This window comes from Bos grunniens, chromosome 16 (assembly GCF_055505025.1).
Source record: "Bos grunniens cultivar Pamir isolate PY7600 chromosome 16, Bosgru_T2T1.0, whole genome shotgun sequence".
In the NCBI taxonomy this organism is placed as follows: domain Eukaryota; kingdom Metazoa; phylum Chordata; class Mammalia; order Artiodactyla; family Bovidae; genus Bos; species Bos grunniens.
In genome coordinates this window covers 28,882,922-28,895,954 of record NC_141180.1, presented here as the reverse complement: position 1 = coordinate 28,895,954, position 13,033 = coordinate 28,882,922, and the positions used below count along the sequence as shown (strand labels likewise).

General features: G+C 46.8%; 1 protein-coding gene across 23 annotated transcripts in view; it reads right to left on the bottom strand.

Moving 5' to 3' along the window:
• FHAD1 (forkhead associated phosphopeptide binding domain 1) overlaps positions 1-13,033 on the bottom strand; it is a 166,035-nt gene that overhangs the window by 105,921 nt on the left and 47,081 nt on the right. For all 23 annotated transcript variants that reach the window (XR_015143255.1, XR_015143258.1, XR_015143257.1 and 20 more), the window contains exon 4: positions 9,397-9,667. Coding sequence is in view for 14 of the 23 variants with exons in the window: in XM_086343810.1 (XP_086199936.1) it covers positions 9,397-9,667 (271 nt within the window). In the remaining 9 variants the exon portion in view is untranslated. The remainder of the gene's footprint in view (positions 1-9,396; positions 9,668-13,033) is intronic.

Here is a 13,033-nt window from a genome sequence, read left to right as displayed (position 1 = left end):
ACTTCTCCAGGGGACTGTACATCCCTCAGAGAAGCCCCAGTTGCAACATGGCATTGGAAAAACTGATGGCAAAACCCACTGATTACAGTTGTTGTTTCGTTGATCAGTTGTGTCTGACTCTTTGCAACTCCATGGACTGCAGCATGCCAGGCTTCCCTGTCCATCACTATCTCCCGGAGTTTGTTCAAACTCATGTTCATTGAATCAATGATGCCATCCAACCATCTCATCCTCTGTCGCCCCCTTCTCCTCTTGTTCTCAGTCCTTTCCAACATCAGTCCTTCCAATGAATATTCAGGGTTGATTTCCTTTAGGATTGACTGGTATGATCTCCTTGCTGTCCAAGGGACTCTCAAGAGTCTTCTCCAGCATCACAGTTCAAAAGCATCAATTCTTTGGCACTCAGCCTTCTTTATGGTCCAACTCTCACATCTGTACATAGTCAAGCTGTACAAACCATAACTTTGACTATACAGACCTATGTTGGCCTGAGACTAGGTCATAAAAGACATTGTGGTTTCTGCCTTAGTGTCCAAGACCACTTGTCTGGAGCAGCTGTGTCACAAGGACACTCAGCAGCCTATGGACACGCCCACCTGGTGAAGAACTGAGGCCTCTTACTAAAAGCCGTGGAGGGAACCATCACAGAGATGGGCCCTTCAGCCCCAGGAGGGCCTCCTGATGACCACAGCCCTAGCTGAGACCATGATAGCAACCTCATGAGAAACCCCAAGCCCAAATCACCCAGCTCAGCCAGTCCCAAATTCCTGACTCAGAGAAACTGTGAGATAATAAACGCTTCAGTTCAGTTCAGTCGCTCAGTCGTGTCCGACTCTTTGCGACCCCATGAATCGCAGCACGCCAGGCCTCCCTGTCCATCACCAACTCGTGGAGTTCACTCAGACTCACGTCCATCGAGTCGGTGATGCCATCCAGCCATCTCATCCTCTGTCGTCCCCTTCTCCTCCTGCCCCCAATCCCTCCCAGCATCAGGGTCTTTTCCAATGAGTCAACTCTTCGCAGGAGGTGGCCAAAGTATTGGAGTTTCATGCTTACTGTTGTTTTATTTTAAATGTATTTATTTGGCTGTGCTGGGTCTTGATTGCTGTGCTCGGGCTTTCTCTAGTTGCAGGGAGTGGGGTTACTCTTTAGTGTGGGCTTCTCGCTGCAGGGGCTTCTCTTGTCGCAGAGCACAGGCTCTAGGGCTTCCAGGCTTCAGCAGTTTCGGCTTGTGGGCTCTAGAGCACAGGCTCAATAGTTGTGATGCACGAGCTTAGTTGTTCTGTGGCATGAGGGATCTTTCCAGATCATGGATAGAACTGTGTCTCCTCCTTTAGCGGGAGGATTCTTCACCACTGAGCCATCAGGGACACCCCTTACTGTTGTTTTAGACCTTCACATCCTGGAGTAACTTATCATGCCTCAATGAGGAGTGAATACTGATTTTTGGCAGCAGGATCGTTGTGAAATTTAACAAAACCCCTGAATGGTGGAATGGTTTGGGGCGGAACAGTGGCCAAAAGCTGGAGGACGTTTGCCGAGAGCCTTAGAGAAGGCCTGTTAGAAGGTTTGTTAGTAGGAGCTCAAAGGCCTTTGAGGAGGCAGTGAGGGGAGGTTTCCAGGAAAGTTAGGAAAATGTTACTGGGGTCCAGGGATCCTTGTTAGGTGGTGGCAGAAGTTTTAATAGCACACTGCCTGTCATCATGTGGGAAGAGAAAATGTTCCTGACGATCAAGCGCTCCAGGCAAGAGTTGTGGAAGGAGCACCTGGTTACTTCTTACTGCTTATTTACAGTGAAATGTGAAGGGGTGCTCAGTCACTCAGTCAGGTTTCTTTGTGGCCCCATGGAGTGTAGCTCTCCAGGCTCCTCTGTCCATGGAATTTTCCAGGCAAGAAATACTGGAGGGGGTTGCATTCCTACTCCAGGGGATCTTCCTGACCCAGGGATTGAACCCGTGTCTCTTGCACTACCTGCATTGGCAGGCGGTTTCTTTAACACTAGTGCCACCTGGGAAGCCCATGTGAGGGGTAGAGACAGTTAAAGAAAGGGATGTTCAATCAGGACTCAGTGCTCTGGGCTTGAAAATTCCCTGCCCGTGCAGGTGGCAAATGACATGTAAGAAACAGACTCTGGGCAAAGATCAAAATCAAGGGCGCTCTCAAGAAAACACCATCCAAAGAAGAAACTGAAGTGACTGTAAAAATCCTGTGTTAAGAGCACAGACTCAGGGCAGTGTCCCAGAGATGTTTGGTCTAGGCACTGGGCTTCTAAGAAGCTTGGGCAGTGTTGGCAGAAGCCCAAGGTGGAAGGGCTTGTGTCAAAAAAAACCTGTGAGCATGGGTTTTGCCCACTGTCAACCTACTTTTTTAACTTATATGCAGAGTACATCATGCGAAATGCAGGGCTGGATGAAGCACAAGCTGGAATCAAGATTGCCAAGAGAAATATCAATAACATCAGATATGCAGATGACACCACCCTAACAGCAGAAAGCAAAGAGGAACTAAAGAGACACTTGATGAAGGTGAAAGAGCAGAGTGAAAAAGCTGGCTTAAAACTCAACATTCAAAAAACGAAGATTGTGGCATCTGGTTCCATCACTTCACGGCAAATAGATGGGGAAACAATGGAAACAGTGAGAGACTTTATTTTCTTGGTCTCCAAAATCACTGTAGATGGTGACTGCAGACATGAAATTAAAAGACACTTGCTCCTTGGAAGAAAAGCCATGACAAACCTAGATAATGTATAAAAAAGCAGAGACATTACTTTACTGACAAAGGTCCATGTAGTCAAAGCTATGGTTTTTCCAGTAGTCACGTATGGATGTGAGAGTTGGACCATAAAGAAGGCTGACCACTGAAGAACTGACGCTTTTGATCTATGGTGTTGGAGAAGACTCTTGAGAGTCCCCTGGACTGCAAAGAGATTAAGCCAGTAAGTGCTAAAGGAAATCAACCCTGAATTTCCATTGGAAGAACTGATGCTGAAGCTCCAATACTTTGGCCACCTGATGGGAAGAGACAACTCATTGGAAAAGACCCTGATGCTGGAAAAGATTGAAGGCAGGAGGAGAAGGGGACTACAAAGTATGAGATGATTGGCTGTCATCACCAGCTCAATGGACATGAGTTTGAGCAAGCTCCAGGAGATGGTGAAGGGCAGGGAAGCCTGGCGTGCTGCAGTCCATGGGGTTGCAAAGAGTTGAACACAGCTGAGCCACTGAACAACAACATGGGTTTTACCTAACAGGATGAACCCATATAAGAAGAACTGGCAACGCAGACCGACAGAGATTCACAAAAGTAAAAGAAGCTTCTGGACCCACAAGCTTCTGCAGGCAGGAAGCAGACTCTAAAACTATGCAGCTGCAACTATGTGATACCTTCCATGGGAAAGGTAGGACAATTCATAGGGCAGAACTTAGAGACCGGAGGGCAGAACCAAGAGCCCTGGAATGTCATTTCTGGGTAAGAGCTGGACTGAGGCCCCATGAAGGAACTGCTAAGATTTTCCCAGCTGGATTTCAGAATTGCTTTGGGCCAATGACGCCTGTGTGTTTCCTATCTTTCTCCCTTTTTAACTAGAGGAGGGTATGTAGCAGTTAGCTGTGTCTGTCCCACCATCGTATTTTGGGTATGTGAGGGACAGACACCTTGTTCATCAGTCTTCACTTTTCTGAAATAGTACTTGATTAACTGAACTTAAGGAACTACACCCATGAGCCTAATCTGTGCCTGGACTTGATTTAGATGAGATTCTGGAATTTGAGCTGATGCTGTAATGAGGTGAGATTTGGGGTAGGGGCGCAGGAGAGGGTTGGAGGAGGGTGAATCACTGAGGACCAGAGGGCAGACTGCAGTAGCCAGCCTTCAAGATGAGTGCCGATAATTCTTGCCTCCTGGTCTTCAGCCGTGTGTAGTCTTCTCCCATCCTGGAGAGGGACACCCTGTGTAATCAATAGGACACTGCAGCAATGACAGGGAGTGACTACTGAGGCTTAGTCACAAGAGATGTTGCAATTTCTACCTTGCTCTCCTGGATCACTTGCTCAGGAGGAGCCAGCTGCAGACCGACGCTCACGAGAACACTGGAGCCGCTCTCTAGGGAGATCCCCATGGTGATGAAGTGAGGCCTCCTGCTCACAGCTATGTGAGCACGCTATCTTAGAAGTGGATCCTCCAGCCCTAGTCAAGCCTTCAGATGATGCAGCCTTACAAGGGACCTGAGCCACGGCCGACCTGCTAAGCTGCTTCCAGATTCCTGACGCACAGAAACCGTATATGATAACATGCTTGTTTCTTGCTTTAGGCTGCAAATTCTGGGGAGAATTTCTTATGCAGCCAAGATAACAAATACACATTGCATGTTAATTTCACATGAAAGAGACAAAAAACACTGAATTCTAGTTAATGGTATCTATGCTAAAATATTTAGGAGGAGGACTACAGATGTGTGCAATTTATTTTGAAATGCATCAGACAATAAGATGGATTAAGGAATGAATAAGGCTTCCCTGGTGGTTCAGTGGTAAAGAATCTGCTGGCAATGTAGAAGACCCAGGTTCAAACCCTGGGATGGGAAGATACCCTGGAGAAGGAAATGGCAACCCATTCCAGTATTCTTGCCTGGGAAATCCCATGGACAGAGAAGCCTGGTGGGCTACCATCCATGGAGATGCAAAGCATCAGACACAACTCAGTGACTGAGCATGGAATAAATGAATAGAAGGATGGACAGACAGAAATGTAACAAAGAATACAGAAATATGTTAATAGTAGAATTAGGAGGGGAGCTGTTCTCTTCAAAATTCTTTTTACTTTGCTGTATGTTTGAAAATTTTCACATTAAAATGTTAGGGAGAACTGGCTGAGTAATTTCTTAACTTGGGTTGTAGGTAACTGAGCATTCCTTAGAGGATGATGATGTAAACTGTAGAGACAGGTTTCATATGCTCCTTAGTTTGTATAGTTTCAGAATAATAACTACTATTTGAGTTCTGGAACATTTCATGCAAAGATGGGCACAGTAAAGGACAGAAATGGTATGGATCTAACAGAAGCAGAAGACATTAAGAAGTGGCAAAAACATACAGAAAAACTGTACAAAAAAGATCTTTACGATCCAGATAACCATGATAGTGTGATCACTGGACTAGAGCCAGACATCCTGGAAAGTGAAGTCAAGTGGGCCTTAGGAAGCATCACAACAAGAAAAGCTAGTGGAGGTGATGGAATTCCAGTTGGTTTATTTCAAATCCTAAAAGACGATGCTGTGAAAGTGTGGCACTCAACATGCCAGCAAATTTGGAAAACTCAGCAGTGGCCACAGGACTGGAAAAAACCAGTTTTCATTCCAATCCCAAACAAAGGCAATGCCAAAGAATGCTCGAACTATCACACAATTGCACTCATCTCACACACTAGCAAAGTAATGCTCAAAATTCTCCAAGCCAGGCTTCAACAGTACATGAACCAAGAACTTCCAGATGCTTGAGCTGGATTTAGAAAAGGCAGAGGAAGCAGATATTAAATTGCCAACATCCGTTGGATCATTGAAAAAGCAAGAGAGTTCCAGAGAAACTTCTGCTTTATTGACTATACCAAAGCCTTTGACTGTGTGTCACAATAACTGGAAAATTCTTCAAGAGACGGGGATACCAGATCACCTTACCTGCCTCCTGAGAAATCTGTACACAGCTTAAGAAGTAGCAGTTAGAAACGGACATGGAACAATGGGCAGGTTCTAAATTGGGAAAGGAGTACATCAAGGCTGTATATTGTCACCCTGCTTATTTAACTTATATGCAGAGTGAAAGTGAAAGTCGCTCAGTAGTGTCTGACTCTTTCAACCCCATAGACTATACAGTCCATGGAATTCTGGAGTCGGTAGCTTTTCCCTTCTCCAGGGGATCTTCCCAGTTCAGTTCAGTTCAGTCTCTCAGTCATGTCTGACTCTTTGTGACCCCATGGGCTGCAGCATGCCAGGCCTCCCTGTCCATCACCAACTCGTGGAGTTTACTCAAACTCATATTCACTGAGTCAGTGATACCATCTAACCATCTCATCCTCTGTCATCCCCTTCCCCCACCTTCAGTCTTTCCCAGCATCAGGATCTTTTCAAATGAGTCAGTTCTTTGCATCAGGTGGCCAAAGTATTGGAGTTTCAGCTTTAGCATCAGTCCTTCCAATGAATATTCAGGATTGATCTCCTTTAGGATGGACTGGTTGGATCTCCTTGCTGTCCAAGGGATTCTCAAGAGTCTTCTCCAACACCATAGTTCAAAAGCATCAATTCTTTGGCACTCAACTTTCTTTATGGTCCAACTCTCACATCCATACATGACTACTGGAAAAACTATACCTTTGACTAGATGGACCTTTGTTGGCAAAGTAACATCTCTGCTTTTGAATATGCTGTCTAAGTTGGTCATAACTTTTCTTCCAAGGAGCAGGTGTCTTTTAATTTCATGGCTGCAGTCACCATCTGCAGTGATTCTGGAGCCCAAGAAAATAAAGCCTGTCACTATTTCCATTCTTTCCATTGTTCCACTGTTACATTGTTTCGCCATCTATTTGCCATGAAGTGATGGGGCATCTGCCATGATCTTCGTTTTCTGAATGTTGACTTTTAAGCCAACTTTTTCACTCTCCTCTTTTATTTTCATCAAGAGGCTTTTGAGTTCCTCTTCACTTTCTGCCATAAGGGTGGTGTCATCTGCATATCTGAGGTTATTGATATTTCTCCCAGCAATCTTGATTCCAACTGTGCTTCCTCGAGTCCAGCATTTCTCGTGATGTACTCTGCATATAAGCTAAATGAGCAGGGTGACAATATGCAGCCTTGACATACTCCTTTCCCTATTTGGAACCAGTCTGTTGTTCCATGTCCAGTTCTGTTGTTTTTTGACCTGCATTCAGATTTCTCAGGAGGCAGGTCAGGTAGTCTGGTATTCCCGTCTCTTGAAGAATTTTCCACAGTTTGTTGTGATCCACACAGTCAAAGGCTTTGGTATAGTCAATAAAGCAGAAGTAGATGTGTTTCTGGAACTCTCTTGCTTTTTTGATGATAAAATGATGTTGAAAATTTGATCTCTGGTTCCTCTGACTTTTCTAAATCCAGCTCAAGCATCTGGAAGTTCTTGGTTCATGTACTGTTGAAGCTTGGCTTGGAGAATTTTGAGCATTACTTTGCTAGTGTGTGAGATGAGTGCAATTGTGTGATAGTTCGAGCATTCTTTGGCATTGCCTTTGTTTGGGATTGGAATGAAAACTGGTTTTTTCCAGTCCTGTGGCCACTGCTGAGTTTTCCAAATTTGCTGGCATGTTGAGTGCCACACTTTCACAGCATCATCTTTTAGGATTTGAAATAGCTCAACTGGAATTCCATTACCTCCACTAGCTTTTCTTGTAGTGATGCTTCCTAAGGCCCACTTGACTTTGCATTCCAAAATGTCTGGCTCTAGGTGAGTGGTCACAGCATCGTGATTATCTGGGTTGTGAAGATCTTTTTTGTATAGTTCGAAACCAGGATCTTTCCAACCAGGGATCAAACCCAAGTCTCCCATATTGAAGGCAGATTCTTTACAAGCTGAGACACAAGGGAAGCCCTATATGCAGAGTACATCATGTGAAATACCGGGCTTGATGAAGCACAAGCTGGAATCAAGATTGCCGGGATAAATATCAATAACCTCAAATAGGCAGATGACACCACCCTTATGGCAGAAAGTGAAGAAGAACTAAAGAGCCTCTTGATGAAAGGGAAAGAGGAGAGTGAAAAGGTTGGCTTAAAACTCAACATTCAAAAAACTAAGATCATGGGATCTGGTCCCAATGTTTCCATTTGGGAAACAATGGAAACATTGAGAGACTTTATATTCTTGGGCTCCAAAATCACTGCAGATGGTAACTTCAGCCATGAAATTAAAATATGCTTGCTCCTTGGAAGAAAAGCTATGACCAACCTAGACAGCATATTAAAAAGTATAGACATTACTTTGCCGGCAAAAGTGCATATAGTCAAAGCTATGGTTTTTCCAGTAGTCATGTATGGATATGAGAATTGGACTATAAAGAAAGCTGAGTGCTAAAGAATTGATGCTTTTGAACTGTGGTGTTGGAGAAGACTCTTGAGAGTCCCTTGCACAGCAAGGAGAACAAGCCAGTCAATCCTAAAGGAAATCAGTCCTGAATATACACTGGAAGGACAGATGCTGAAGCTGAAACTTCAGTACTTATGGCCACCTGATGTGAAGAACTGACTCACTGGAAAAGACCCTGATGTTGGGAAAGATTGAAGGCAGGAGAAGAAAGGGATGACAGAGGATGAGATGGTCGGATGGCATTACTGACTTGATGCACATGAGTTTGAGCAAGCTCTGGGAGTTGGTGATGGTGAGTAAGCTCTGATGAATCTGCCTGCAATCCATGTAAAGAATTGTGCGGCAGTCCATGGGGTCGTAAAGAGTAGGACACAACTGAGCAACTGAACTGAACTGACCTGTAACCGACTGTGAACAATCAATTGAGATAACTCACTACTTTCAGAGTAGCCTAATAACTATTACTTGAATGGCTGAGTGAGGTGACTAGGAGTGGTCCTGAGGGAGACCAAGGGAGGGTGTGGAGCCACTGAGAGATCTGGGGACTCAGAGGGGTCTGGGGCTGGGACCCAGAGGACAGAGAATGGGACCTTCTTGACAGCAGCCACAGAAGAAATCTGGGAATCATGCCAGGGACTAAGTCGACCTAGCTACTCTGCCAGTGAGGCTGGTGAGGCTGAGAGGATGGTGACAGACAGGAAGTCTCCTCCCCAAATGCCATGAAGCCTTCTGGGGCGGAGGAGGGGGAAATGAATCCCTGATGGCTTTGTGTCCCCAAAGTGACCAGGCTGCGAGTGACAGTCCTCGAGATAACCAGCCTTAAATTTCACCGAAACGCATCAGGTGAGATTAGATTGAATGTATCACCTCTAGAGAAGTAATTTTCTCCATAAGCCTCTGTCTCCTCTAACTTGCAAAATGGTAATAAAATATTTAAAACCTCCGAAGGCAAGAGGGATTTCAGTTACCCGTATTTCTGTCAAAGTATATAAATATAGATTCTGATACACATTCATATATATTCATGTATATGTACAGACACACACACATTCATTGCAGAGGTACTGACTGATATGTGTGGATGGGCACAAAATCTGGAGGGATTTGTACCAAAAAGTCACAGGGGGCAGTCCAGATGGTAATGAGATCTTTCACTGTTTTCTGTTTATCCCAATTGTTTTTTTTTTCACAATTGCTAATGTTCCACTTTAGAATTGGAGAAATTAAGCAAAAACTGAGCCCCTGTCCATGAGCCCATCCCCGAAGCCACCACGGAAGCTCCCCTGAGTACCTTGTTTGATGATGGGAACCCCGTGGGCAGTGCCGTCCATCATAAAGGAGAACATCTTCCCGCTGGCACTCATGGGCCGCTTGTGAGAGGCAGGCGGGACCACGGAGGGCCTGGGGAAGCCCTGGGACCAGCTCCTCTGCACTGGCACCGGCCGGACGCCCGGGTGGAAGGGGACCTGTGGTGGCGAGGGTGACTGGTTCGGCTGCTGTGTGGTCCGAGATGGCTGTGGCCTGGGCCAAGGTGCTGGGCCCATCGCCCATGGGAAGGAGACCTGCAGGGGCAGACAAGAGGGTCAGGGGAGGTTACGAGCAGCTGGGGTGGTCTCCACCCTTCTGTCCCAGTGACGTGATTGCTGTCCTAGGTTTCATCATATAAGTCACTTCCTCCAGGAAGACTTCCCAGACTCTCCCCAAATCTGGGATGGTGACCCCGCATGGGTCACCGGCACATCACTGCACCACCATTTGTTGGGTGCAGCCTTCATGCCAAGCACCCTGCCAAGAGATTTGCATCCATTACCTCACTTAATACACCTAACACTCTATGATGAGCCTGAGGCTGAGTAAGACCTAGTGACCTTCCCAAGATCGTAGATTTGGTAGTGAGCGGCTGAGCTGGTAGAACGCCATCTCTAAGACATAAGAGCGTTTTGTCTATCTTGCTCAACACTGTATCCTCAGCACCTAGAATAAACCCTTGGTACGTACAGAGTAGGCCCTCAAATATCAGTTGCGGACTTCCCTAGTGGCCCAGCCGTTAAGAATCTGCTTGCCAATGCAGGGTACACAGGTTCAATCCCTGGTCCGGGAAGATCCCACATGCTGCAGGGCAACTAAGCCCGTGCTCCACAACTACTGAGCCCATGCTCTAGAGCTCTCGAACCACAACTGATGAAGCCTGTGTGTCTAGAGTCCATGCCCTGCAACGAGAGGCCACGGCAATAAGCCCACACAAGGCAACTAGAGAGTAGCCCCCACGCACCATAACTAGAGAAAGCCCGCAAACAGCAATGAAGACCCAGTGTAACCATAAATAAACATTGTTTTAAAAAGTACTGGTTGAAAGAATGAATTGACAAATCTCCGAGATTCAAGCCCAGCTCTCCAGGACCCCATGGTCTGCTTTCTTTCCATCCACACTGCGTGTCTTTCTGGCGTTCCTACTGCATCTGTCCCCCAGAGCCAAGAGCTCTGGGGTGGCAGGCACCCCTGCTGGCTGATTAGCCTGTGACCCTCAACACCCACCCTATTCTTGGCAGATACTCCATACATATCTATCGAGGGACCCCAGCAGAAGATGTTTGTAGCTACTTTCAACAGAGAGCACATCAAGCTCTATCTAAACTGGGAGAAGCAAATGCTGAGACAGGTGCTGACACCTGGCTTTGTCTTGGCTTGATGCTGTCATGGCGGTTTCTCCCCTTGCCTAGTGGCTAAGACATGACGTCGTGAGTGCTACCATTTATTGTACTTTAATCATCTTCCTCACGATACGGGGAGGAGATCTCTTTATCCCCAGTTTACAAATGAGGCTGGGAGAGGTTAAGGCAGGGGTCCCCAGCCTCCGGGACCTAATGCCTGATGATCTGAGGTGGGGCTGACATAATAACAATAGAAATAAAGTGCACGATAAATGTAACGCACTTCAGTCATCCCGAAACCATCCCCCAGCCCACCCCCCTGCCACCTGGGTCCTTGGGAAAATTGTCTTCTATGGAACTGGTCCCTGGTGACCAAAAAGTTGGGGGACTGCTGGGTTAAGGAACTGACCAAGCTCAGGTGATGGTGGAAGGGGTGGTTGGATTGGGGTCTGATGAGCTCTTTCCCTCTCTGTTTCTCTCTCCTTTCTTATCACCCATCCCCACCCCTCCCCCTAGACTCCTGGAAGAAAAAAGCAACACACTTTTCAAGTAAGAAGCTAAGTTTAAAGGTTCGTCGCCTGTGTGGGGTCACGTGTCTCTTTCCCCAGACAGGGAGACATAATGAGAAACAGGACAGAAGGCTTCCAAAATAGGAGCACTGGCAGACAGGACTTCCTAGAACTCCAGCTGGACTGCGTTCAAGAGGAAGTTTCTCCGCTCGCTTGGGCTCCCAAACCAGTCTTTTAGCGACAGCTTTTCCCAGCCAAGTCAAGAATCCGGTGAATTTCTCCAAAGGCTTTTTTTGGAGTCAGTGAGAGCAGTGTTCAAGGAAATTAAACTCCAATTGTCTGGGGACACCTGGCCCAGCATTTTTTGGGGGGCTTCATCGGGCCTTAGTTGCATCACGCGAGATCTTTTGTTGTGAGTGGACCCTCTAGTTGTGGCGCGTGGGCTCTCTAGGGTGGCACTCAGGCTTAGTTGCCCCACAGGATGTGGAATCTTAGTTCCCTGACCAGGGATCAAACCCCAGTCTCCTGCATTGCAAGGTGAATTCTTAACCACTGGACCACCGGGAAGTCCCTGCTTCAGCATTTATAATGACATTGACCCTGGGCTTCCTTGGTGGCTCAGAAGGTAAAACTCCGTCTGCAATGTGGAAGATTCGGGCTCCATTACTGGGTCGGGAAGATACCCTGGAGAAGGGAATGACTACCCACTCCAGTATTCTTGCCTGGAAAATTCCATGGACAGAGGAGGGTGGCAAGTTACAGTCCATGGGGTCACAGAGCTAGACAAGACTGAGCGACTAACAGCCAGCCTCTAGGCCCTACTGAAACCTGTTTCAGGAATGGACTTGGTGGTGTTCCAGAACTCCGCTACCTTACACGTAGATTAGAATTTCTCTCCACTGTGGACACCTCTGTCTCTACCTACGCTCTCTTCCTTTCTCTCCTTTCAGAAGCTGAGATGCATTGCTCCTGCCTGTGCTGACTTCTCCATCCATCCTCTCCCTTCCTCTTCTCTGGGGCTGTCTCACCTCAATCATTCCCATCATTTTTTCCCATTGATTTAATAAAGTTTTAGCAAATGCATGGGCTGAAGGTGGGAAGGGGTAAATTCAAGTGTGTTTTCTCCTCTGCTAGCTAGAAAACAAATCTAGAGACCACAGGTAGTGGTGGAAGAATTTCCTTTCATGCTGGGATGCTCAGGTAGACGTGCCTCCCTGCCCACCTACTGCCAGGGTGCTAAAGGGAGTGGTCATATCTCATGCCTCAAGTGAGAATAGGCCAGAACCCACTTGGCCCTTTGGAAACTTCAGGAGTCTCTATCCCAATCTCAGTCCATTGCTGTGGGTGGGGCTCAGCCATCAGCCAATCACACTCCTTGGTGCACTGATTGGTGCACTGGTGGGGCAAGTGATCCAATCAGAGCCAAGGAGACCCAAGAAAACTTGGCTGGACACCAGGGTCTGGAGTGCCCTGGTTGGACTTAGGAGTGCAGCCAGCAGGAAGGTGTGGAACCCAGACAGGAAGAGAGAGAACTTGTTTTTTATTTTCAAAATTGTGGTAAGTAACCTATGTGTATGTGCTCAGACGCTCAGTCGTGTCTGACTCTTTGCAATCCCATGACTGTAGCCTGTCCGGCTCCTCTGTCCATGGGATTTTCCAGGCAAGAACACTGGAGTGGGTTGCCATGCCCTCCTCCAGGGGATTATCCCGACCCAGCAATTGAACTCATATCTCTTATGTCTCCTGCACTGGCAGGAGGGTTATTTAC